This window comes from Silene latifolia, chromosome 6 (assembly GCF_048544455.1).
Source record: "Silene latifolia isolate original U9 population chromosome 6, ASM4854445v1, whole genome shotgun sequence".
NCBI classification, from domain to species: domain Eukaryota; kingdom Viridiplantae; phylum Streptophyta; class Magnoliopsida; order Caryophyllales; family Caryophyllaceae; genus Silene; species Silene latifolia.
The window spans coordinates 21915223-21942243 of record NC_133531.1 but is presented as its reverse complement, the minus strand read 5'-3'; the positions used below and the strand labels follow the sequence as shown (position 1 = coordinate 21942243).

General features: G+C 44.8%; 2 protein-coding genes across 2 annotated transcripts; one reads left to right on the top strand and one right to left on the bottom strand.

The window, feature by feature from the left end:
- Positions 1-7757: 7757 nt before the first annotated feature.
- LOC141587745 (uncharacterized) lies at positions 7758-8962 on the top strand. Its single transcript, XM_074409214.1, has 2 exons — positions 7758-8278; positions 8389-8962. The coding sequence occupies exons 1-2, from the start codon at positions 7758-7760 to the stop codon at positions 8960-8962; spliced, it is 1095 nt and encodes a 364-aa protein (XP_074265315.1).
- Positions 8963-20010: 11048 nt separating this feature from the next.
- On the bottom strand, positions 20011-21405 carry LOC141587744 (uncharacterized). The gene is made up of 2 exons (XM_074409213.1): positions 20944-21405; positions 20011-20559 (listed from the first exon to the last, which is right to left on the bottom strand). Exons 1-2 carry the CDS (start codon positions 21403-21405, stop codon positions 20011-20013), a joined length of 1011 nt encoding a protein of 336 aa, XP_074265314.1.
- Between the last annotated feature and the right edge of the window lie 5616 nt (positions 21406-27021).

The following is a 27021-nucleotide window of genomic DNA, read 5'->3' as shown; positions in this document are numbered from 1 at the left end:
GGGCGTGAAGCCACTCCCGCAAGTGACCCCACTCAGCCGAGGCCACGCCTCGCGAACCATCAACAACGATCACAACCAAAATCACAGTACAATTATTATATCAAACAACCAAATACAATACATCAACCAATATCCCATTATGGGACTAATACTCGAGTAGAAATCCTACCCGTATGCAAACAATCGACGGTCTCTCTGCCGAGTCAAAAAGCCTATTCTATGAACCCTCCTCCTATCATACAACACATATAGGCTACCAATCACATACTACACATAAAAACCCCCAATCTCTAAATTAGGGTTTAACCAAATCAAAGGAAATACAATAAAAAGGGTATGTAGATCTTACCCTCGACGCAAGGAACTCAACGGTATACACAACGACAAGAACTGACCGTCTGAACTCCGGGAATTGCTAAGAATGCGATTAGGAAGATGAACTTGTTGCTTTCTCTCTTAAACAGGGATTTAGGTTTTGTAAAAGTGGTTTAGAATAATGACGACGGAACTTAAATACCTTAATCGCATAATTAACAAAACCCGAGAAAACTCCCCGTAAAACCGGACACTCGATCGAGTACCCAAGGTACTCGATCGAGTACCCCTTACTCGATCGAGTGCCCCACTACTCGATCGAGTACCCAACAGTCGAAACTATTTTATTTCGCAACTTACCCTTACTCGACAGAGTAAGGGCTACTCGATAGAGTACCCCAAGACTTATAAATACGGAGTATTACAGTCTTCCCTCCTTAAAAGGAACTTCGTCCCCGAAGTTCAAACCACTACTAAACAAAGGTACTCCCATAACATTCCCGACTCAAAAACCAAAACAAAATTCAACATAAAACATGATACTAACCCAACTCATCCCGACAAACATCCCGACACAACATATAAAAGGGGTATAAAGCTCTTAAAAACGCTTCGCGATCATCTCCTACCCCCCTAAAAGAAACAAGGTTACGTCCCCGTAACCATACATACCTGATCAAAAAGGAAAGGGTAACGCTCTTTCATAGCTTCCTCTGGCTCCCATGTCGCTTCCTCGGTCTCGTGGTTAGACCAAAGGATCTTAAGCAAAACTGTCTCGCCACCCCTAGTCTTTCTAACCTTTCGGTCTAGAATCTGCTTAGGCACCTCAAGATATGATAAGGACTCATCTAGCTCTAAGCTCTCTGCCTCCAACACATGTGACGGGTCACTCACATACTTCCGCAGCTGCGATACATGAAACACATTATACACTCTTTCTAACGCAGCTGGTAAAGCCAGACGATAAGCAACTTCCCCAACTCGCTCTAAGATCTCATAAGGCCCTATAAACTTCTGACTTAACTTGCCTTTCTTCCCAAATCTCATAACCCCACGCATAGGAGACACTTTCAAAAGAACCTTGTCCCCAACTTGAAACTCTATGTCCCGACGATGTAGATCTGCATAACTCTTTTGTCGATCCTGGGCTGCTCTCATCCGTTCCCTGATCATCTTAATCTGTTCCACCATCTCATGCACCATCTCTGGTCCTAAAACCACCGCCTCAAAGACTATCGTCCCAACAGATTGGACTCCTACATCTCCTCCCATACAAAGCCTCAAACGGTGCCATACCTATACTTGGTGTGATAAATCTGTTATTGTAAGAAAATTCTATCAAGTCCAACCTCTGCTCCCAGCTACCACCAAAATCCATCACACAGGCTCGCAACATATCCTCAAGAGTCTTGATTGTTCTCTCGTCTGCCCGTCTCGTCGCGGGATGAAATGTCAGTACTCATCTTCAAAGTTGTTCCCAACGATTCCTGCAACTCCTTCCAAAACCTCGATATAAACCTCGCATCTCTGTCAGACACTATGTCCTTAGGGACTCCATGTAACTTAAGCACGTTCTTTCGATAGGCCATAGCCAATTGTGCCTTAGTCCATGTATCTTTCATTGGAACAAAGTGAGCTGACTTGGTCAGACGATCCACTATCACCCAAATCATGTTGTTACCTTGTTGACTCTTTGGCAAACCCACAATGAAATCCATGGAAATGGATTCCCACTTCCACTCAGGCACCTCTAAAGACCGAATATTACCTTGTGGTCGTCGCTGTTCTCCTTTAACTCTCTGGCATGTCAAACAACGGGACACAAACTCAGCTGTCTCTTTCTTCATCCCAGGCCACCAAAACGTTTTCTTCAAATCCTTGTATAGCTTGTCTCCACCTGGATGAACTGAATATGGTGTGCAATGTGCCTCTGTCATGATAGTCTTTTTCAACTCCTCGTCATTAGGAACACACCACCTACCATCAAACCTCAAACTACCATCTGTATGAATAGAAAACCGGGACACTGTCCCTTTCTCTACTCCAGCTCTCCACTCCACTATCTTGGGATCCAAAGCCTGCTTATCCCGAATATCATCATAAAACTCAAGATATAATGTCATATCACCCATGGCATCTCCTTTCTGCATCATATGTATCCCAAAACTCGCTACCTCATCCCTCAGCTTCATCAAAGATAGAGCTGTACACAAGGAATGTAAACTCTTCCTACTCAAAGCATCAGCTACAACATTGGCTTTCCCTTCATGGTAGATGATTTCCATGTCATAATCGCCAATCAGCTCCATCCACCTCCTCTGTCTCATGTTCAACTCCTTCTGCGTGAAGATGTACTTGAGACTCTTGTGATCAGAAAATACCTTAAAGATTGCTCCATAAAGGTAATGTCTCCAAATTTTGAGAGCAAACACCACTGCACCCAACTCCAGATCATGAGTAGGGTAGTTCTCCTCATAAGGCTTCAATTGCCTAGAAGCATAGGCAATCACTTTACCATTCTGCATCAACACACATCCCAACCCATTCTTCGAGGCATCTGTATAAACCTCAAAGTTCTCGCTCCCTTCAGTAATGCTAAGACTAGAGCTGTGGTCAAACGCTCCTTTAATGTTTGGAACGCCGTCTCACAACTCTCATCCCAACGAAACCTGTTCTCTTTCCTCATCAACGCTGTCATCGGTCTAGCTATCTTGGTATGTCCACCTCTCTAATCTTCACCTGATGGTACCCCGACCTCAAATCAATCTTAGAAAAGACTGTTGCACCACTCAACTGATCAAACAGGTCATCTATCCTTGGCAAAGGATACTTGTTCTTTATCGTCACACGGTTCAGCTCCCTGTAATCTATGCATAACCTCAAACTCCCATCTTTCTTCTTCACGAAAAGAACTGGTGCTCCCCACGGCGATACACTTGGTCTAATGTATCCCTTCTCTATCAGATCATCCAATTGCTTCCTAAGTTCCTCCATCTCCTTAGGACCCATACGATACGGTGCCTTAGAGATCGGCCCCGTCCCCCGGCTTCAACTCAACAAAGAAATCTATCTCTCTCTTCGGTGGCAACCCCGGAATCTCCTCTGAAAAACATCTCGCAAACTCCCTACCACCGGTATCTCATCAATCACGGACTCTCTATCCGATCATCTCTCACATGGCACAAGATCGAGGACATCCCTTCCTCGTATAAGACTTCAAGGTGACAATTAATCAACTTAACTTTGGGTTTGACTAGAAACCCACGATAAGACACACTAACACCCTTAGGACCTCTTAAAGACACTTTCTTTTGATGACAGTCTATCTTAGCTTTATACTTTCCTAACCAATCCATCCCAACTATCATCTCAAAACCGTTAAAAGGAAACTCTAGCACGTCTACAGGGAAATCAACTTGCCCAACTATCAAAGATACATCTCTCGAACAATCTCCCACACGATACGACTCACCCGAAGGTATGAAAACTTGCTCACCGACACTCATATACTCTCAAACCCAACCGTTTGACATGACTCAAGACACAAACGATCGAGAAGCTCCCGAATCAAATAAAACAAATGTAGGAATACCATTAACAAGGAATGTACCGGTGATAACGTGCGCATCTTCCTCACCGCTTTTTTCTTCCATCATGAATAACTTGCCATCGGTCTTCCGCCCACCTCCCGGACAAGATTAGGCGATGTGGTCGGCTTAGCACCCGACCCTTGATTGTTGTTGTTGTTCGCTGGTGTTTTCTCGATAAGAATTACCGCCGTTGCGGTTGCCTCCACTGCAACTCGACTTCCCGGTTTGGCCATGATCCACCCGGTCCCGTTGCTCGCGAAACTCGCGCAGTCTCTCGGAAAGATCCTGGTGCACTTGTGCACTCATGTCTCTTGTGGCCTACACCACCACAACTATAGCAGGTCACTCCCCAACTATTACTCACACTTCCACGGCCACGCCCAAAGGAAGCCCCAAAGATCGAACCCGGACCCGGAAGAAAACCCTTTAGACCGATTGTGGTTGCCTTTCTTGTGATTAGATTGGCCACCACCCTCGCTCTCGACTTCTTCTTCTCACCACCTAACCTCTCCCGAGCCATCTCCACCAACCTCTCAGCTCTCCCGAGCCCTCTCATAAGCTTCCTTAACATCGCAAGGATTCCCACGGGTAACTTATCCATGATCTTAGGGGTCAACCCCTCTCAAACCTCAATGCCGATTCTCCTCACTCAAACCCATATCCTCGCATACCTAGACTTCTCATTGAACAAACTGTAGTACTCACCACAGACATCTCAAATGGTCATCTTAAAACCATCAAACTCTTCTCTCATCTTACTCCTCACGTGTTCCGGTACAAACTCCTTCCTCACGGCCCTACGAAACTCCTCCCAAGGTATAGCAAGTAAGCCTTGGTTTGTATATATCTCCTTAGCACTCACTTTCACCGAATCCCACCACTTGCCTGCGCCTCCCTCGTATAGAACGCAGCTGTTCCACCCTCATCTCATCGGACAAGGTGAACCGGATCTAATATGTTCTCCATCTCTCTCAGCCAACTATCAAGTAGGTTAGGCTCCCCAACCCCCTTGTATTCTTTCGGGTTAAACCTCGCTATATAAAGGCTGATTTTTGAATGGTCAACCTCCTTCTCCTTATCCTTATTCTTATCCTCATTCACTTTCTTTAGGGTCTCGAAGAAGAGCATCCTGGTGCTCTAACATCTTAACGATGTCATCCACGGTCATAAGCTCGGCTCTCTCGCATACAAAGCGCGTTCTCTTGGGCGGTATCTTGAAACTATACATATATAAGAAAGGGTAGATATGAACATACATACTAAACTTCAAAACACGAAAACACGCCACCCAGAACCCACTCGATCGAGTTCCCAAACACACTCGATCGAGTAACGGGCTACTCGATCGAGTGCCCCACGTACTCGATCGAGCACCCAAACTTCAGACCCCAAACAGACCTTCTGATCTCTTACCTACTCGATCGAGTATCTAGGCTACTCGATCGAGTGACCCCCTACTCGATCGAGTACCCCTAGTTACTCGATCGAGTGCCCAAAAACGCTATTCGACTCAAAATCGTCAAAACCCACCCGATCGAGTCGGTCCCACTCGATCGAGTTACGCTAACACATAAAAGCTACCCGCATGTTACGTCATATGCTAACATGCTAAACTTATAAACCACATTATATCATAATTCACATGCTACGCATCTTTTCTACTGTCTACGAGATCGTTTCATCATATTATTAAATGCCACATTGTAAATCATCCAACATGTTATCATCTCATCAACAAATTCCCACATATCACCATTTTCTTTCACATGCTCAACTTTCTACTTCAACACCCAACAATTAACACATTTCACCACATTCTTACACAAGTTAACCAAACACACATACGACTCGACAAACACTTCCCCCATGTGACCGGTTCAAAGTTGTAGGGCGACCCCTGCGACTTTAGGACGTCTCCCAAGCCTTTGCACTAGCTCCTACAACTTTTACCCCGGGTTCATTTTAATTGACTCCCTATGTTCATTAGGTTCCTTGGTTACAGGTTTTAGGATCGTCGCTCTGATACCATTTGTAACACCCCCATACTCCAAGTGCCTTACCAAGACCACTCAGGTATGAAGACATTACCATCTCGGTTACCCGAGGCAATGATAATCAAACAACAATAAAGAAACAACGTTTATTATAAATAATTTAGTGAATAGTTACAATCCTCAAAACCAAACCAAAAGTACGATACATGATTCCAAACTGACTGTTCTAACTGAAATGTAAATAAACTAAAGGCTACAATGGAAGACTCCTATCATCATGTCGTGGCATCCCAGCTATCCCAGTACTCATCTCAATACCTGCTCAATATCTGCTCACCATCCCCGAATGGATCACCGCAGGTTTACAAAACAACACCGGGGTTAGTACTAATCACACAATCAATATGTATAACGACAATAAGATAAACAGACAGCTTAACTGTCACACACACATACACAACCAACCAATTCCCATCATCTCAATAATGACTGTCCACTGGACCACCACCCGTGGGGGGCCGCACTGCACCCACCAAATCCCCGCTCCACATAGTGAGCGATAACCCTGTCCATTAATGTGCACATCCCCTTCCGTGGCGGGTTCCACGAAGGGCGAAACTAGGGCGTGAAGCCACTCCCGCAAGTGACCCCACTCAGCCGAGGCCACGCCTCGCGAACCATCAACAACGATCACAACCACAATCACAGTACTATTATTATATCAAACAACCAAATACAATACATCAACCAATATCCCATTATGGGACTAATACTGAATAGGAAATCCTACCTGGTATGCAAACAATCAGACGGTCTCTACTGCTGAGTCAAAAAGCCTCTTCTATGAACCCTCCTCCTATCATACAACACATATAGGCTACCAATCACATACTACACATAAAAACCCCCAATCTCTAAATTAGGGTTTAACCAAATCAAAGGAAATACAATAAAAAGGGTATGTAGATCTTACCCTCGACGCAAGGAACTCAACGGTATACACAACGACAAGAACTGACCGTCTGAACTCCGGGAATTGCTAAGAATGCGATTAGGAAGATGAACTTGTTGCTTTCTCTCTTAAACAGGGATTTAGGTTTTGTAAAAGTGGTTTAGAATAATGACGACGGAACTTAAATACCTTAATCGCATAATTAACAAAACCCGAGAAAACTCCCCGTAAAACCGGACACTCGATCGAGTACCCAAGGTACTCGATCGAGTACCCCCTTACTCGATCGAGTGCCCCAGCTACTCGATCGAGTACCCAACAGGTCAGAAACTATTTTATTTCGCAACTTACCCTTACTCGACAGAGTAAGGGCTACTCGATAGAGTACCCCAAGACTTATAAATACGGAGTATTACACTGAACCCAGGCTGCACCCCGGTACAGCAGAAGAGAAGAAAATTCGCGGCAGAACGAAACGAGGTCATTAACAAGGAAGTAGACAGTCTCTTGGCAGCAGGTAAAATTAGAGAAGTTAGCTACCCTGAATGGCTTTCTAATGTGGTAGTTGTGCCCAAAAAGAACGGCAAATGGAGGGTATGCGTAGACTTCACAGATTTAAACAAAGCTTGTCCCAAGGACCCCTTTCCACTGCCACATATCGATGCAATGGTGGACGCTACTGCGGAACACGAGGTACTCACTTTCCTCGACGCCTGGAGCGGTTACAATCAGATCAAGATGCATCCGCAAGATCAAGAGAAAACAACATTCATGTCAGAAAGAGGCATATATTGTTACAAGGTCATGCCCTTTGGCCTAAAGAACGCCGGGTCCACTTACCAACGGTTGGTAAATAAAATGTTCAAGCAGCAAATAGGAAAGACCATGGAAGTATACATAGACGACATGGTAGTGAAGTCCAAAAAAGCAGGAATGCATATGGAACACTTAGCGGACACCTTCCAGACATTAAGGGGGTTTAAAATGAAGCTTAATCCGTCCAAGTGCTCGTTTGGAGTATCCTCGGGAAAATTCTTAGGATATATGGTGACCCAGAGAGGAATTGAAGCAAGCAAGGAGAAGATAAAAGCAATACTCCAGCTGGAATCACCGCAGAAGCCAAAAGATGTGCAAAGGTTAGCAGGGAAGGTGGCGGCCCTAAACAGGTTCATATCGAGGGCTTCAGATAGGTGCAAGCTGTTCTATGATATATTGAGGAAAAGTCAGAAATTCGAATGGACCGAGGAACATGAAAAGGCATTCGCGGAACTCAAAAGCTATCTAAGCACGCCACCGTTACTCGCGATGCCGGAGCAAGGGGAGCCACTATTCCCGTACTGCACATCGACACGGAAAGCAACATTTGTAAGTGCGGTCTTGGTCAAAGAACAAGAAGGAGTGCAACATCCTGTGTATTACATTAGCAAGTCTCTGCTTCCCGCAAAGACCAGACTATTATGAGGAAGCCTGAACTTTCGGGCAGAATGACTAAATGGTCAGTGCATCTTAGTGGGTATGACTTATAATTCGAACCCAGAACAGCGATAAAATCCCAAGCCCTAGCAGATTTCATCTCTGACTTCTGCCCTACTATCCGTGGGGAGGCAGAAGAAGGAATGCTGACAATAACGGGAAGTCAGGATAGCGAGATATGGACCCTATACATTGACGGAGCCTCAAATGCAAGGGGAGCTGGTGTAGGTTTGGTCCTTCGATCACCTAAAGGTGATATGATAGTACAAGCTGTTAGGTGTGAGTTCAAAGCAACCAACAACGAAGCCGAGTATGAAGCCCTTATACTTGGGATGCAGATGGCGTCGGGGCTTAAGGTGAGGAACCTGAGGGTGTATAGTGACTCCTTACTTGTGGTGAATCATGTAAACAACGAATATGTGGCATGTGATTCAAAGATGATAGCCTACTTGAAGATAGCCACAGAGCAAAAGTTGAAGTTTAGAACGTTCAAGATAACTCAGGTGCCGCGAGATCAGAACGTGGAGGCAGACGCCCTGGCAACGTTAGGGGCCACCTTCCACCACGTAATCACAAATATACCTATCACCCATGTATTGACCCCAGCCATCCGTAAGGAGCTAGATCGAATCCGGTGAAAGAGGTCAGACACATGCAAGATACGCAGGAGCCGTGGACTCGGTTTCCGCAGTAGGACAACATGATCCAGATTGGAGAGTACCGTACGTAAATTGGCTAAGGGATGGGACACTCCCTGGGGATAGAAAGGAAGCACAAAGTTTCAGGATAAAAGCCTCCAGGTATATCATGATTGATAACATTATCTTCAGAAAGTCATTGGCGGGACCATGCCTCGGTGCTTGAGCAAAGAGGAAGCGTAAACGGTCTTGCAGGATGTTCACGGCGAGAATGCGGAACCATGCCGGAGGACGAAGTTTGTCTAACAAAATCTTGAGACAGGGGTATTTCTTGCCCACCATGCGCGCAGATGTCGTAAATCATGCCAAACGCTGTGAGTCATGTCAAAAGGCGGCTCCAAAGAATCCACCAAACAAAGAACCAATGCATCCGATTATCTCTCCATGGCCATTCATGATGTGGGGCATGGACATAGTAGGTAAGCTGCCCAGGGCTCCAGGAAACAGAGTGTATATGCTAGTTATGACTGATTACTTTTCAAAGTGGATTGAGGCAGAGGCAATGACAGAGGTAAAAGAACGGCAGGTGATCTCTTTTATCAAGCGCAACATCATAAGCAGATTTGGGATACCATCTGAGATCATATGTGACAATGGATCCTAGTTCATATCGGATAACACCGAGGGCTTCTGTTCATGCTGGAACATAACACTGAGAAAGTCAGCCCCCAGATATCCACAAACCAAAGGCCAAGCCGAGTCCAAAGAACAAAATCATTGTGGAGAACCTCGAAAACTACCGGAAGAGTTGGGGAAAATGGGCGGATGAACTACCATTAGTACTGCCGTCGACGAGCAACAACACCGAAATGGCAACAGCCAAACTCCATTTAGCCTCATATACGGAGTGAGGCAGATACCCTCGAAGTCTCGGTGCCCACGCACGATACTACTGTCGACGCAGAGCGAACAAGGTCGAAACGGCTAGAGCCCGGATACGATTGATGAGTCATGAGAAAGTGCCTACATACGTATGGCGTCGTATAAACAATATGTAGCAAGGACGTATAACAAGAATGTCAAGATCAGGACCCTTGAAGTAGGGGACCTCATACTCAGAAGGGTATTCGAAAATACCAAGAACCACAAAGCAGGCAAGTTTGCCTACAAATGGGAAGGACCATATCAGGCCGAAAGCATTGTCAAGAATGGGGCATACAGGTTGATGACCATGCACGGTCAAATCCTGGATAAACCCTGGAACATTCGTCACTTGAAACGGTACTTTGTCTGACAAAGTGCCAAAACTTTAGTGTACAAAGGACCTTTCAAAAGTCCGTGAAGCACAAAAAAAAAAGGTGGGGGTTAGTATATGCTTTAGGTATTAGTGTGTTTCAGAAAACTTTTTTCTTTTGTTTTCCCTAATTTTTCAGTTTTTAAACCAAATAGAGTCGTTTTTAAACCAAGTAGTCCAGTGTGGCTTCCGGATCCAGTGTTGCCCTCGGAACATCATGAGATAGCACCAGGTAATTTGCACTACTTTGGAATTTATCATGCTTCTACGAAGAAAGGCTTTGGTACTAATGTTGGTTACTTGTCGATAAGGAACACTTTGAGGGTCCAGCCCCCGCCATGTGAGGTCACGAAGACGTTTATCTTAAGTCAAGCCACATGGGAGCATACGAGGTAGCGCGCAGGGTACGGCATACTAAGACCACCCATACCTTAACGTTAATCTCAGTAATTCCATAGCTATGACGTAGAGCAAAAGGTGCACGCACGAATTTCAAACGTCTGGAACCACAAGGAACGCAACATTCCTTGTTAATCAGAAACACCAAAGAAGGTATGCTCCAGTTAGCTAACCCTAGTGATAAGATATTTTACGTCATGGGTAAAATAAGTTATCAAAGAACCTCACCAGGGATAAGAGTTGTGCACTGAACCAGGATGACCCACAGGTGTACCCGTGTGGAATCAAAACTCCAGAAACCAATGGCAAATAACGCAAGTATAACAAAAGGAGGGTCTAAAACTTTGACCCAGAACTACTTCAAGTTAAGGTGCCTGCTATCTATAACAAGCACCATCAAAGTTTGAAAACCTGCGTACCAGCAGGCACAAAACAAGCCAAATTAAAAAAAAGAGAGTTTTTTACAAACTTGCGCCACACAGGCCAAGTTCCCAGATAATTTAAACTAAAATTTTAAGAGAGGTCAATCCTCTCAACAACTGCATCCTGACCAATGCTCTGCTCCCCGTGCTCCATCTGCTTCTCTATTGCAGGTACCTGAACAGCCTCAGGAGTCGCAGCCGCATCATCACCAGTCCGCTCCGCCAGGATCTCCTCTAGAGTCCCAGAGATAGCCCCAGAGATATCCATGGCGGTGGAGTCAAGCTTCGGATTAGCGGCCTCGGCCTTGAGGGAACAGGCGCTCAGATCCATACCATTGGGAAATGCACGGGCAAACTCGGCCAGCTCCTCCTCCAGGTTCCAGGATGTGTGCCTCCCCTCAGTATAGGCACGGATGCAGTCAATCCGCCCCTCAAAAGCAGTGTAGGCTCCCACGTTCTTGGCTAGCTCAGCCATCTCTTCGGCACGGGCCTCTGCCTTGGTCAGCACAAAAGTCAGAACGCAGTTAGCCTTCTGCGTCCTCGCCAGCTGGTCTTTAGCTGCCTCCTTCTCCTTTTTGGCCGCATGGAGTCCGCTCCCCGCCTTTAGCACAGTGTAGTCAGAAGCTCCTTGTTCTTCCCCACTGAAGCCAGACACTCAACCTTGGCCCTCTACAGCATCTTGCGGAGATAGAGGGATGATTGAAGAGCCTGCAATGAAGAAAACCATTAGTCAGGGGAACACGGGGTCAAAGGAGAAAAAACGGGTCCATTAAAAGAAGACTCACAAGGAAGCAATGTTCAGCAGCCAGGTCAGTCATCTCCTGAGGGGCAGTCGAGTCAAATGCCCTGGAGCAAGCCGGAGTCAGGAGCCTCTCCAGTGCAGGCCAGTAGTTGGCATGATCAGCATCCCCAAAGTTAGCAGGGAGGCGCAGCTGCAGCTCATCAGCATGGACAGGGGACCTAGGGGCACGTGATATTGGAGTCACTTCGATAGGTTCTGGAGCAGGCCTTGAGGTGGATCTCTTTCTTGAGGAGGCAGGAGAGGTGAAGGAGTCAGCAGTTCTTTTCCTGGCTTGACGCATCAGGATCTCAGAAGCAGAAGGCCTAGCACTTCCTGTGGAGGTACCGGGATCCAAGAGATCAGAATCAAAAAACAAGGGGGTAAGGAAGCTTCTGGAGGTTAAAAAAAAAAGAGAATATTTACCAGAGGACATGGTTTCCTCAGTGGCGGAATCGTCTAAACCAGAGAGCAGAAGGGGAAACAGTCTGCGATCTTCAGGGATGGAGAAAAGCTTGGCAACAGAGATTGCTTCGTCTTCTGATTTCTAGGGGTTCTTGAGTTCTGCATCAAATTAAAGAGTAAGAACAGTGAGCGACAGGGGCAATAAAAAATAAACATGCAAATACACTTACTCTTGGCAAAAACCCAGTGCTCGAAAAGGTAATCAGCGTGGATGGGAAGTGATTCAAGCTTGACATAGAAGAAATCCTCGTACCACCCATCGTCCTTCCCCTTAGCCACTGACTGAAGGAAGTTTTCAGTCTTCTCCACGGCCCTGAAGGTGTATTAGCCATTCCCCGACCGGCACTCAAACCTATGGGCCAGATCTGACAATCCAATCTCGGCGCCCAGACTATTGTTCAAAGCAACAGTATACAGTAGGATCCTCCATGCATAAGGGGCGATTTGGACCATGGGAAGAGAGTTCAGGCGGATGAACTCTTGGATCATCGGGGGAAAGGGGAATTTAAGGCCAAGGACGAAAGAGTAAGTGTACAAGCAGATCCATCCCGCACGAAAGGTGTCTGCTTTCTAACCGGGTTTGGGGATGAGGATCACCACATCGTCACCTAGGCCAAGCAAAGCTTTGATCCTAGGGATATCCTCTTGGGTTAGGTGAGAATCACCGGAATGTGGTCTTTTGAGGACTTCCTGCGAAGGGAAGTCGTCGTCCTCTATAAGGTCAATGGTGGCGGATGAAGATGACGTGAGACGGGTTTTGGCCATGATAAGTAAGAAGAGAGAAGCGAGAGTACCTGAAAAGACGGGAGAAGGCGGCGCTGACAGTGAAAAGACGTTGAGAAGAAGAGTTTGGGGAGATGGAAAATTTGAAGATTTTGAGGAAATGATGATGAAAGAGAAACAAGAGGACGGATGAGATTAAATAGGAGAGGGTAGTTGGAGTTTTGAAAATGTGAATGGAGTATACGAGAAGTCACTCAACGATACACTGCAATTTCCCGCTCAAATAATTAGGGTTGCGCTTTCGCGGAAAATTGGGGGCAAACTGTTAGGCCCAAAATCTGGATATGGGCTGATCTGGGGCAGCAGGTCTGGAAGCAATGTGAAACGCAGGGCGTCAGGGAGCCAGGGTGGCAGCATCAGCGCATAGTACAAGACATGGGCTTTGATCCGCGTAGAAGAAGCATACGAGAACTCTATCACCTATCGTAGTCCAATAAAGGAAAGTCCTATTCTATGTTAAATTAGGAATAACTTGGAAGAAAAGCAAGGAACCCTAGCTGAACGAGCTACCTTATATAAGGGGCCTCAATGCAAAGAAGGAAGATCATCGGAAAATATAAGAAATATACCCTATCATCCATAGCAAAAAGCACGAACTGTACTTCCCCCCGAATTATAGTGAAAATCTTGGTGGGATTCCGTCTCCCCCAGCGGTTGTTTCCCAAATTGGGTTTTCCGCGTCACCAAAATTGCTTGTGTTCTTCATTTACGTTGCACATTCAAATTAGCATACAACAAACAACAAATCACAATTCAGACCTAACGTTAAGACTACTTTAACCCTAAATTGGTAGAAATTTACCAAAACAATTTCCAGAATTGATTTTGCAAAGTCGAAACTGTAATTGAATGAAATCAGGGTCATCGATAATAGAGCACCAAGATTTACATACGCACCTGAATTTTAATAGAGTTTTCGCCGGCAATGATAATAAAATCTGGGTCCAAATTTCAGGTGGCAAGTAGTTGAATTCTGAAATATTGGTCGTGAAATGTTGGTGAATGTTTGATGAAGTTGCGGAATTCTCACTGCTGTTCATTGTTTCCACAACACTATAGAAGTATTTGGCAGTAACAGCAAGAATTTGGGGATGAGCGATTGGTAATAAATTGTTGGTGTTGGTCGTCTATACTGGACAGGATACCGTGGTGGGTTAGGACTTAGGACTTAGGGTATTTAGGGCTTGGCCAACCCGAAACCAGCCCAGGATAGAGAAGGCGCTGTCCTGGGATTGGACCAGACCGGGTGGAGGTGGACTCGGAACTGGTCCGATTAGTAGAGCTAATTGGCTAAAGGGAGGGTTTTGGGTGGGGCTCATTTAATTTCCTGAATTCGTAGCTGAGCTGGGTCGGACCAGGCTACAAACGGGCCTGTTGGGCTGGCTCGGGTATTATGTGACCTGTTAAAACTCGACCCGGCCGACCCATTTTTCGACCCGCGACCAGTTTGAGCCGATCCTAAATGACCCGTAATTTTAGGGTTGAGACCCAACCCGTTGGGTCAAAGGTAAATCATGAATTTTATTAAAATATTAATATTTATATATTATATTTTAAATTTTTTTTTATTACTTAAAATTACAAATACAACTAAAAAGTCAATTCTATATAATTTTTATAATATTTAATAATAAAATAATTATTATAAAAAATTATTTTAATAATTATGTCAATATAATTAATGTAAACGTTGAATATGATTAAAGAATTAATTTTAAATATGTTTTACATTTTTAAAAAATATTTTTTTAATTAAAAAAATAGTTTAAAAAAGATGTTAAAAAATATTTCTTAACCCATATTCCGATCCTTTCCCGACCATGACCCGTATGACCCATTTCGTATTCTGACCCGACCCGTTTGACAGGTCTAGTATTATGGACTTAGGGTGGTAGTGGTGTTAAATGTTGATGTAGATGGGACTTGGAGAAGTGGGTGGGGTTTAAAGGGTGACAATGCCCTCTGTCGTGCTGTGAGTTATATCGTCTTTCATATCTAATATAGAAAATGACTTGATTTCAGTCTAAGGGTTAGTTTAGGGTGTATGCGCAGATATAGATGGTACAACAAGTCAACAAAAGTGATATGTTTCCTCTGAACCTATAGAATTATGCAAAACTAAATATCATAACCCAATATGACATATATAAAGAAACCTTGAAATAATCTTACTAATTAAAAACTAAGATGCATAAATGTGAATTCTACGAGGTTGGAGTGTGATGGCAGTTATAAATACCCCGCGAGTCTTTGTGTCGTGATCTAGGACAAGCCAATTCACATTAAGTTGTGTTTGGGTCATGCTCGTGCTTAGGTTGTGTTAGACCAAGTTAATCGGCAGTCCCCGGTCCAACTGCCACCCTTAGGTGGGGACGAGGGATAGTCGTAAAACGAGGTGTTGCTAAGGGTATGTGTTAGTAACTAGGTCAATATATGAGTTAGTGAAATGTGGTAAGGAATCCCGTCAAATACCTAAATAAATTGGAATTTATTTTCAAATTTGAGTTGAACATATTGAAAACAAATGGCAACTAACTTAGTAATGATTTAAGTTGAGCATTGCTCAATAATGATGGTCACTAAATGTTTGAAATCAAGGCTAATTGAACCTACGCTATATATAGCCCGCGTTAGGCCTTTAGCATGTTCAATCACCACCGATGCAACTTCAATTATCATTTAGGCTGAATTCACTTATCAATTTGAAAAAAAAAACATCCGGGTTGCGAAACGTCGTCGATGTTTTATAACGAATCGTCGACGTTTTTTTTTTAAAAAAAGACGCTACTACCCTTACCTTCTCCCTTTCACTATTCTATCTTTCACTCTTTCTCCCTAACTCCCTCTTACCCGCCATCACCGCACCACCACCTACACCACCACCGTCACATTTGCAGCAACACCACCACCACCACACTTGCAGCAACCATTCTCGTTTCGCAAATCAGTTTTCCTTCTTTATTTTCAAGTAAGTCATTTTTTTTAATTAGTTTAAACTGAATAATTTTATTTTAATTAGGTTAGTAATGGTCACATTGTTGTTTAATTATTGTTGTTGTATTCAGTTTTGGCGTAATTGGTTAAGGGTGAGGGATGATGAATGTTGTCGTCAAGCAAAGTGTGGGACGTGTGGATTCATTGTCGAGTATGGAACGAGACGTTGAGTTTCATTGTCTGCCATGGATGAGACGATGAATCTCAACATTTGGGACCATAGCAGATAATGAATGCCCACATCTGGGCCCATTATAGACGAATGAATTCATTGTCCATCAACTAAAGGATAACTTTGATATGGTATATGGATAAAGCAAGCAACCCATTATGGACGCATGAATGTTGTCCAGCCCACGCAAGACTCATTGTCCAACTCCTACATAAGACGTGCAGAATCAACGTCCTTGGCCCATTAGACGTGGACATTCATGGAAAAACCCCTATTACGACGCGGTTATTGTGGCGGTTCTAAACGAAACGACGTGAAAAGCCCAATAAATTGGCGGGAACCAAATTTTTATGCATATAGGAGGTCTATTATGGCGGTTTATGTAAAAACCGACGTGATAACTCGAACTTTTTATGGCGGTTCCAAATAGGAAACGCCAGCATAAGTCAATTGCGACGGTTATATTAACAACCGACATTAAGAATGACGCTAAAAGTTAATACTATGTTACAAATCTTTGGGGTAAAAAACCGCCTTTATACTCCCCCCAATCCTCTATTTTCTTCCTCTTTACTCTGGGCACAAGAATTAAGAAATAGAGTATTATATTGATAAAAAGTTGGGTGGGGTTTGGTGATAGGAGAGAGGGATGAATAATTAAGAGTTAAATAATGAATTGTGGCACACAAATATTAAAGTAAGGAATAAAATAGGATTAAAAAAGTTGGGTGGGTGGGGTAATAGGAGAGAGGTATGAATAAAATAAGAGTAAAAAGTTACCAAAAATAAAAAGGGGAAGAAAACCTGAATAACCGTTTTAGGAAATATGGAAGAATATGGTGAATTGGAGGGAGTATGTTTTTGTGTCGGTTTTTAATTAAAACCGACTTTAATATAAACAATAAAAACCCCTTCAAAATTAAAAACCCTTTACACAGTTTTTTTTTTTTTTTTTTTTGGGTACGCATTAGGGGCAAAGCCCCGAAAGATACAAAGCAACTACGGCATAACTAGACGAGGGAAAGCAACTCCTAGCACATCTTCACGGAGAATTGTTTGGAGCTCGTCAGGGGGAGAGTCGAAATAAGTCGTAGATGTCGAAGAAGTAACTCCAACATTTGCTAGCCAATCTGCAGCTCGGTTGGCCTCTCGAAACACATGTTCCACTTCAACATTCCAACCCGTCATATTTTTTAGCTCCTTACATCGAGCCACTAACGGGCTCAAACTACCACTTGTTAGCTGATCTTCTCGAATTAGCTTTACACATGACAAATTGTCCACGTGCACTATAACTTTAGTGATACCAATAGCCCGAGCTCGCTCCAAACCCTCCACAACAGCTCTCAATTTAGCTCGCATAGAAGTACAAAACCCACATGAGAAAGCGAAGGCGGAAATAAAATTTCCAGTATCATCTCGCAAAATCACTCCATACCCTGCCGGTCCTGGGTTTCCTTGTGAAGCTCCATCCGTGTTAAGTAAGAACCACCCAAAAGGAGGAGGGTTCCACCTAATATACCTTTCAACTCGAGAAGTGCCCGGACGTGGTATAAAAAGAGAAAAAGGGTCGAAAGCTCTGGATGAGGTCTCGAACTGTTGGTGCAAAAAGCGTATGGGATCGGTCGGGTTTTCTTCTGCTCGTCCGAATACTACATTGTTCCTCCATCGCCACAGCCACCAACACGTTATGGCGAATTTCATTGACCAGTTTGGAGATGATTGGGAAGAGCCATTGCTTGCATTTTTCAAAATCCAATGATGAAATTGGTCCGTGTAGAATTCCGAAGAGTTTGCATAATCACCAATTTGTGACCATATTTCGCTTGAAACTGGACAGTGGCGTAGCATGTGGTCCATCGTTTCATCCTCCTCATTACACCTCGGGCATATTGGGTCGTCAGCGAGGCCTCTACGGACTCGGTTATAATTAGTCATGATACGTTCATGGGCCGATAACCAAATGAAGAAACGAATGCGCTGCTGTACCGGTAACCTCCATATAAGATGCCAGGCTGTTGAATTCTCGGTCTGAGTATCTTCATAGGATTTGAGGATGACAAGGGCCGATTTAATGGAGAAACGGCCATGAGTCGTTCCATTCCAGTGAAGTGTGTCTTCTAAATACGATTCAGGGGACAACGTATAAGCTGCTATTTTTTGGAGTTCCTCCTGTGGTAAATAATTCGAAAAAATGTCCCACTTCCAACCTGAACCTTCATCCCACATTTCGCTCACAGTCGCGCCAAGAATAGACTCGGGAATGGGCTCCAAAACCTTGTCAGATAAACACCCTCTATCAACCCACAAGTGATCCCAAAACAACGTTCTCCTTCCATTTCCAACCGCGACTGAAGTTCCATAATTAATCGTTTTTGCTTGCGAGGAGATGCCGGCCCAAACATTCGACATATTTGCCTTAGGGATAAACATATCAACATCGCAACGACCATTGCAATATTTACTTCTGAGCACTCGGGCCCAAAGGCATGACGGTTCAGAGAGGAGTCAGAATCCTAATTTCGTAAGAAATGCCGCATTAGACTCTCGTGCGGATCGTATTCCCAAATCACCCAAGGACTTCGGTTTTTGTATACCCTCCCAAGAAATAAGATGGACTTTACTTTGCTCCTCATTACCTCCCCACAGGAAGCGCCTGGTTTTCTTATCCAAATTATCACATATCGATTTCGGGATTTTTGCCGTTTGCATGCTATAATTGGACAAGGTAGATAAAGTAGACTCTATCAAAGTACTCCTCCCTGCTATGGATAGGTGCTTTGTTTGCCATCCAGATAATCGCTTATTAAACTTCTCTTCCAAATGCGCGAACGTCTCCTTTGTGACGTGTCCGTTAATGGTAGGCATACCCAAGTAGGTGCCCAAATCCAGCGTGGTTTCGAAGCCCAAAACCCCAGAAATTTCATCTTGAACGGACATAGGAGTATTACTGGAAAAAAATAGTTTTGATTTTGATACACTGACTTTTTCTCCTGAGGCAAGGCAAAAATTATCAAGAACATACTTAATAACAATTGCTTGATCGGCTCGAGCTTCCGCAAAGAGAACCATATCATCGGCGAAGAATAGGTTAGCAATTTTAGGACCTCCTTTGCATATGAGAATCGGAAGCCAATCCGTGTTACGCACTCTTTCATCTATGGCCTGCTGAAGTTTTTCTAATCACATAACAAATAGATAGGAAGAAAGCGGATCACCTTGACGCACTCCTCTAGTCGGGTTAAATTTTTCGGTGGGTTGGCCATTCCAAAGAATTTGCATCGAAGTGGTCGTGACACATTCCATAATTGTATTAACAAGAAGTTCCGAGAAGTACATATCCTTAAGCGTATCTCTGATAAAACTCCATCTCAGACGATCATATGCTTTTTCCAAGTCGATTTTAATGGCCATATACGCTTTCTTCCCTTTACACCGTCGCATACTATGAATAGCTTCCTGAAAAACTATAATATTGTCGGTTATTTGTCGACCAGGGACAAACCCACTCTGGTTTTCCGAGATAAGACGGGGTAACACCTTTTTAATTCTGTTTGCTAGCACCTTACTGACGATCTTATAAGCAACGTTGCACAAACTAATTGGTCGGAATTGAGAAATATGTTTCGGGCCTGTTATTTTGGGAATAAGCACCAGATTAGTATCGTTCATACCCTCGGGAAATCCCTTCCCTTCTAAAGCACGCATAACCATCGCACAGACATCATCCTTAACGACAGACTAGTGTTTTTGATAAAATAGAGCTTGAAATCCGTCCGGGCCCGAAGCTTTCAGTGACCCCATATCAAAAATAGCACGCTCAATTTCCGCATGAGAGTAGTATCTATTCAACCAGTCCCAATGTTCATTACTAAATTCTTGAAAAATATCGTACGGAATGTCAGCAATTGCCTCGCCATTCTCCTCTTCCGTATAAAGCTTTTTGTAATACTCAACAATGAGACTCTTTACTTCATCACAATTTTCGACCCATTCACCTTCATCGTTCTTTAGGGCATTAATGCGATTTTTCCATCTGCGAACCAAGGTGCTCACATGAAAGTATGACGTATTACGATCTCCGTCATGAATAAAATCAACCCGTGATTTTTGGTACCATAATAATTTTTCTCGTTCCAAGACTTCATCTAATTCCCTTCTGAGTTTTACTTCCAATTTTATGAGATTAGTTGCTCTTTGGACCGACAGAATTCTTTGACATCCTTCAATGCGTGCCATGAGCTCTCGTTTTTTACGAAAAATATTTCCAAAAACCTCCTTATTCCACCTCTGTAATTCAGTTGAAAGATGAGATAATTGTGATACAAGATTATTACCTCCTACCCATTTTTCATTAACGAAATCTGAAAATTTCTCATGTGTTAACCAAGCTGCTTGGAATCGGAAGGGTTTATGAATCGATTGCATAGGGGCGAATCCATTCGGTGATATAAGGAGAGGACAATGGTCAGATTGGTAGGCCGGAAGATGCTTAACGCAAGCGTCTTCAAATAATTCACCCCATTCACTATTGCAAAGAGCGCGGTCAAGTCTAGCACTTTGTCATGTTTCTGCCGAGTTGCCTCGTGCCCAAGTATGCAAAGGTCCTGAAAACTCGAACTCAAGTAATTCACACGTCTCAATCCAATTATTAAAAACAATGCACCTACGAACCATATTCTGATCTCCTCCATGTCGTTCCTGAATCGTTCTCGTCTCATTAAAGTCACCCGCAATCATCCATGGGTGGTTATGAGAATGAGCATAACATTCTAATTCAGCCCATAGTTCGTGACGATTATGCGGGTTTGGACTGGCATAAACTGCCGAAAAGAACCAAGGAGGATCTTCACACCGGGTGACTTCGATAGTAATGAACTGACTGTGGTGAGCTACCGGTTGGACAGTGACAATGTTCGGATGCCAATATAACCAAATACTGCCATTATAACCAATAGCGTCAACTCTAGAATGACCCTTGTATCCCAGAATTTTACAAACATTTTCAGCATGACTACCATCCTTATGAGTCTCGAGGAGTGCAAGAACCGTGGGTTTGTAAGTTTGAACAACTTCCTTAAGAGCATTGATTTTATTTTTACTACCGGCCCCTTGTATGTTCCATACCATACACATGATAGGGGACATATTTCTTGACAACGTAGGAATTCTATCTGACATATGAATTGGTACGTAAGATAAAAATGATAAATAAGCTCGACTTATTAGCGAGAGAACTTGATTAACATTCCATGGTAACGTCATCTCCAGTTGGAGATTCGACTGGTCCTCGTGGATTGACTGGATTGTGACATTCTACAGTTCTAATCCTTCGTCTTCTTCAAACAGTTCTAATCCTTCGTCTTCTTCATCAGTTTCTCACCGCCAAGATTGAACCTCACAATTCCCTTAATTCAAGCATCAACACCAACCGTCATCGTCCTTTTCTCATGCCGCCCTCGACAACCATCAATCTCCTTGCTGTTTCCGGCTACACCACACCTTTTTTTTACTCAATTCAATCATCAATTCCGATTTCAACTCAGGTAACTCCATTTTTCGAACTCCTCTCTATAATACTGGCTGTTTATGACTACACTGCACAAGTAACAATACAAAGCCGTTTCGTTTTATTGTATTATTATATTATTCAATCATCAATTCCGATTTCAACTCAGGTAACCCCATTTTTCAAATTCATCAAATTGATTGTTATTGTATTATTATAATATTGAATTATACAATGTAGCATCTGTATTAGTACAAATGGAATACTTGTTTTAGGTTGGTAAAATATCGAGTTTAAAGTAAGGTATTGGCTGCCCCGTTTTCGTTTTGATATGAGTCATTTTTTGGGCTTATTTTGTGTCGAGTTGCTGTGTATTGATCGAGGTTGTTAAAGGGCTAAAAGGGTTTAAATAGAGGATGGTAAGTAGCATTGACAGCCCCTGTTCTAGTCGGTTTTGCATCATTGTAATTTCAGGGAGTATATTATATAATCACAAATCATAAAATATGACAATTTTACAATATAAGACCGCTTGTAAGTATATAACACACACTAATTAAATTCCGTGGATGGCATTGGCACCATGATTTTGATTATTAGATTAGTCTTACTAACTTGGGAAACCAATCCTAGCTTTCTGACTTTCTCACTTCTGACCGACTACACCAAAACCAACTTGGTTCCAGCCAATTTGTGTTTGATTTCTTGTCAAGTGGGTAGACTTGAAAGAGATGTATAGAGATCAAGTTAAACATTCATTCCAGGCACTGGTTTATGAATTCGTGTTGCTCTTTTATCTTATATAATAATGTTGTTCCGGGATGTAATTCCAGAGCAAGTATAGTTACCACCCTTGGCTTGTTGAATGATGTCTTGAGTTGTCTTCTCCTTTGGTCTCAATCGTTCCTCACGGCCTCTCCTGCAACAATGAACGAACTGAGGGCTTGGCTTTGTGCCAAGCGTACTCACTCCGACGCTCAAGTCAGTAAACTTAAGAGATAAGTTGTTACTTGGCTGAATGTGTATTGTAGAGAGGTAAGGAAGATATTACCAGATGAATAGTGTATTTAGGTTTAGTTGTGGATTAGTTGGGATCCTTTCCTCAATGAAGTTTGAGGAGTATTTATAGGCTTTCGCCTTTTGTCACGTAGTGGCCAAGTGGCCAAGTGGCTAGCAGGTGGAAAGACTGATCTACCCCTCGGCCGAGAGGCCTATGGCTGGCCGGCGGATCCTGTTGACTCGCCGCCGAGGGTCTTGGATATGAGTACGCGGATATGTGTCCCTTTGGCAGGTTACCATGCCGGGACCCGGTGATGGGCCGATGGGCTGCATCGGCTAGATTGTCCAAGTCGTTGACTTGTCAGGATATCTTTGACCTTGCTCAACCATGTTGACTTGGTCACGGCAGCGAATATGCCCCATCAATTTGCCCCCAGCGTAGTCTATGCCGTGGTATGGGCTCCGATGTATGTTTGAGCGTATATTCTGCGCAAGTAATTTGTAAAAAATTTCTGTATCGGCTTCTTCAAGGGCGGCTTCTTTTACCTCGGCCTGGTCTTTCTTAGGCCGTACCATATCACCCCTCCACATGGATGCGTAAAGGGCATCCGATGTGGAAAAGAAAGTGAGGCCGGCCGAGACCAGGGTTGAGAGTGCTGTTTTTGATTGCCCCGCGCTTTTTAGCTTGGTTGATTATGTGGCTTGGGCGGAGAGAGCGGATGCTTGGGAATTTGTTGAGGAAGGTGAATAGGCAAGGAGATATGAATAGGCGTGTTGAAGACGCTTGGTCACTGTTGCATTGATTGACGTCTAACTGTTGCAACGATTGACATCCCGTGGTTGCATGTCCGACACGTGTCTGCACGCTGATTGGTTGACGCTTCATGGGCTGTTCTCTGATTGGTCCTTCTTCATGGGCTTTTCCCTATAAATAGGGCAGTTATCCCGTGAATTTGGCCACCAATTTCATTCTCTAAAATTTTTCTCCAAACTTTCAAGGGTTTTCTTCGTCTTCGATTTTTCAGAATTGTTATTCCGGCGAGCGTTTTTTCAAGGTAAACGAACAAACTTCCTTCTTATTTTGTTAAGTAACTATTGCTATCATGTCTTCTGTCGGCGCTGGGGCTAGTACTTCTGCATCGGGGGGTCCTAGGTCTCCTTCTCCTGAAGTTGATCCTCGAGTTTTGGAGGAATGGGATGACTCCGATGAGGTTGATGACGATTTTGGTGATGATGCTGAAGAGGCTCACCCTAATGAGGAGAGGCAGCACGTTATGGATCACGACGATGCTTGTAAGGTCAGCCTTGACTGTGCTTGGACCCATAAACTTGCCCGTTGTTCCGGCGAGAGACTTTTTGAGGACCATTTCTTCTTTGGTGAGGGGTACGAGATCGTTATTCCTAGGGAGGGTCAGGCGGTCTGTTGTCCTCCACCGGGTCATACTGGTGTATACATGCGGCATTTGGAGTACGGGCTCCGGTTTCCGCTAAATGAGTACGTTATGGCTATCATTAGAGCCATGAACGTTGCCGTTGCCCAACTACACCCGTTGGCCATGAGGACCATAGTCGGTTTTGTTTGGCTGTGTCTCTTCAAGGGAGAGGCCCCGACAGTGAATTTATTCCGCCGGCTTCATTATCTCCGGCCATCAGTATCTAACCGTGTCGGATGGTACAGTGTGCAAACGGAGCATGGTTATGCTTCTGTTGACAAGCTTTCCTCCTGCAAGGACTGGAGGGATCGGTGGGTGTACGTTAAGGTGCCGGATGACTATCCGCTGCCTCGCTCCTTCCAGCACCCGGTTAATTTGCGGTGCGAGACTAAGGCGGAGCGTGACAAATGGGTTTCATACAAGAAGCTCAAGATGGATGCCAGCTGTGTCTACCTTAACGCGGATGAGAAGCTGGCGATGAGGCTCTTTGAGACGGATGAGAGTGGCCTGTCGAGAAGATGGATTCCCCCGACACAGATCATTCTTCAGGATGAGCCGCTTTGCTATGTCGGTCTCATACCTGCCCTAGCGCGGGGTGAGTGGGGTCGGTGCGAGGCCCATCATCGCTCTCAATGTTCTTGTTTTTCGAACTTTGATTTATTTCTTCCACCTAATTCCTGCTTTGTTTCCTTTGCAGACCATTTTGGGCCGGACCTGTCTGAGAATATCCTCCGGAGAATGGGGCTGCACAAAGATAAGACCGTGTCTAACTTGCATCCCAAGGCTCTTACCCATGACCGCAGGACGTCGCCGACTGAGCTTATGGACCAGCAGCTGAGACGCTTGAATGCGGTGGAAGCCCAGGCGAGGGTCGTTAGTCAAGTGCCGCGCCGTACGCGAAGAACAAAGTCTTCGGCGGTGATGGCGCCGACATCAGTTCCACCCCCCATCCCCCCTGTTCAGAAGGATACGGTGGAGATCGTTTATATCTCTAATGGGGATGATTCTGACGAGGAGGAGGGGTCTCCCCTTGTTCGTAAGAGAAAGCAGACGACCTTTACCGCTGCCGTTGCTTCTGCTGCTGACGAGGAGGTGTGCCCTTCGGCCAAGAAGGCCAAGCACGGTACTGACCTATCCGGTGGCTCAGATTTAGCTGATTCATCAGGCTCTGCCGATGACAGTCTCTTCGGCATGTCGATGTATGTTGATACTGATGCTTTCTTTAAATTTTGTAGATCGGCCCATTGTCGATCGCCGCTCTGTTGAAAGCAAAAAATGAGTGAGAAACCTGCGCAGGCTGATCATGACGTCGCCATTGGGTCCTCATCCCAGAAGGTTTCCCTTTCCCGACCGCAGACTAGCGGTCGAAATGTCACTGTTGACCCTTCATCCCAGAAGGTTTCCCCCTCCCGGCTCGTGGCGGAAGGTGCGAGGTTGGTCGAGGAGCTGGCGAGGTGGAACGAGCTGGCCGGTGCTCGCATTATAGAGCAAGAGAAGGCCGTGGCTCGGTCCCGCTTGAGCTTGATGTCATGAAGAAGGTGGCCGCGAAGGCGAGGCCGGGATCTCCTTAATGAGCGAGAGGCTTAGGGGAGGCCGAGAAGGCGCTCTTGGCGAGAGAAAGCTCGGGGAGGACGCTAAAAGGAGGTCCTTCTTTGAGAGAGCCAAGGCCGAGGCTGCTGCGGCCGAAGCTGCAATGTTGCTGGAGAAGTGTGACCTTGTTCAGAGGCATGCCGACCTTTATCTCCAGCAGAGGAATGAATTTAGGAGCAAATTTCAGATCCAGGGGAAGGTGATCCGGAGCAAGGAGGCCATCATCAGGCAAAAGGAGGACGACATTGAGATGCTCCAAACCAAAATGCTCCCCGACCTGTGTTCCGACTCCGGGATCCGGCCAAGCATTGCCAGGGAAGCAATTGAGGAGCTTTTTCCTCTTGAAGGTTCCTTTCCGTGGGACAAATATGACAAGCTGTTTGACGATAAGCTCGAGGCTAAGGAGAAAGCCGTGGAGGAGAGGGTCAAGGAGGCGGCGAGAGTGAAGATAGAGCAAAAAGCGGCCGAGGAGGCGGCAGCTATCGCTGAGAAAGCTAAGGCGGCCAAGGCGGAAGCCGATTGGGCAAGGGCAATTGAGGCTAAAGGCTAAGGCCGGAGCGAGCCGAAGCCGAGGCCGAGAGGGAGCTACTGGGTTGCCCCTTGAAGAAGGTGCTGCTACCGCTGCTGATGGCGAGTAACGGCAGACATAGGGAGATAATATCCGTAGCCTTTTGTCTTTTGGTTTGTCCTTGTAATTGTAATTCGTTGAACATTTTTTAATAAGAGCTCGTTTCTTCTGCCTCCGGCCTGGCCGAGGTTTTTACCTTACCTCTTTTTCTTGCGCTAGTGTTGGCCTCAACTGTACTTTTAGCACCTCTGTCTTCGTCTAGGTTGTCTCCTTACGTTATTAATTGAGTGTCTCTTTTGTTTCCGCCTCGGCTTGGCCGAGGCAGTCCAGAGCGCGTATCTCAATCGTGTTAACGCTTCTAAGGCATTTTGATTGCTTTGCGAGTATTAACTGCGATGGTCGTGGTTGCCGCTCTTGTCGGTGCGACAGTGTGAGCCGGCATCTGCTTCTTCATGAATCTGCCGTGGCGTCTACCACTTGGAGTGACTGCGACGGCGTCCAACCTCTTGGGGTGACTGCCGTGGCGTCTACTACTTGGGGTGACTGCGACGGCGCCTGTTTCTTCATGAGACTGCCGTGGCGTCTACCACTTGGAGTGACTGCGACAGCGTCCAACCTCTTGGGGTGATCGCTCGTGGCGTCTACTACTTGGG

Excerpts from the sequence above, each read along its gene's own strand:
- LOC141587745 (XM_074409214.1), top strand. The coding sequence starts at position 7,758 with ATGGTAGTGAAGTCCAAAAAAGCAGGAATGCATATGGAACACTTAGCG. Across the intron at positions 8,279-8,388 it reads CCTGTGTATTACATTAGCAA|AACAGCGATAAAATCCCAAG; the intron begins GTCTCTGCTTCC and ends ATTCGAACCCAG.
- LOC141587744 (XM_074409213.1), bottom strand. The coding sequence starts at position 21,405 with ATGTGTATGGTATGGAACATACAAGGGGCCGGTAGTAAAAATAAAATC. Across the intron at positions 20,560-20,943 it reads ATGGAGGAGATCAGAATATG|AGGTGGAATAAGGAGGTTTT; the intron begins GTTCGTAGGTGC and ends ACTGAATTACAG.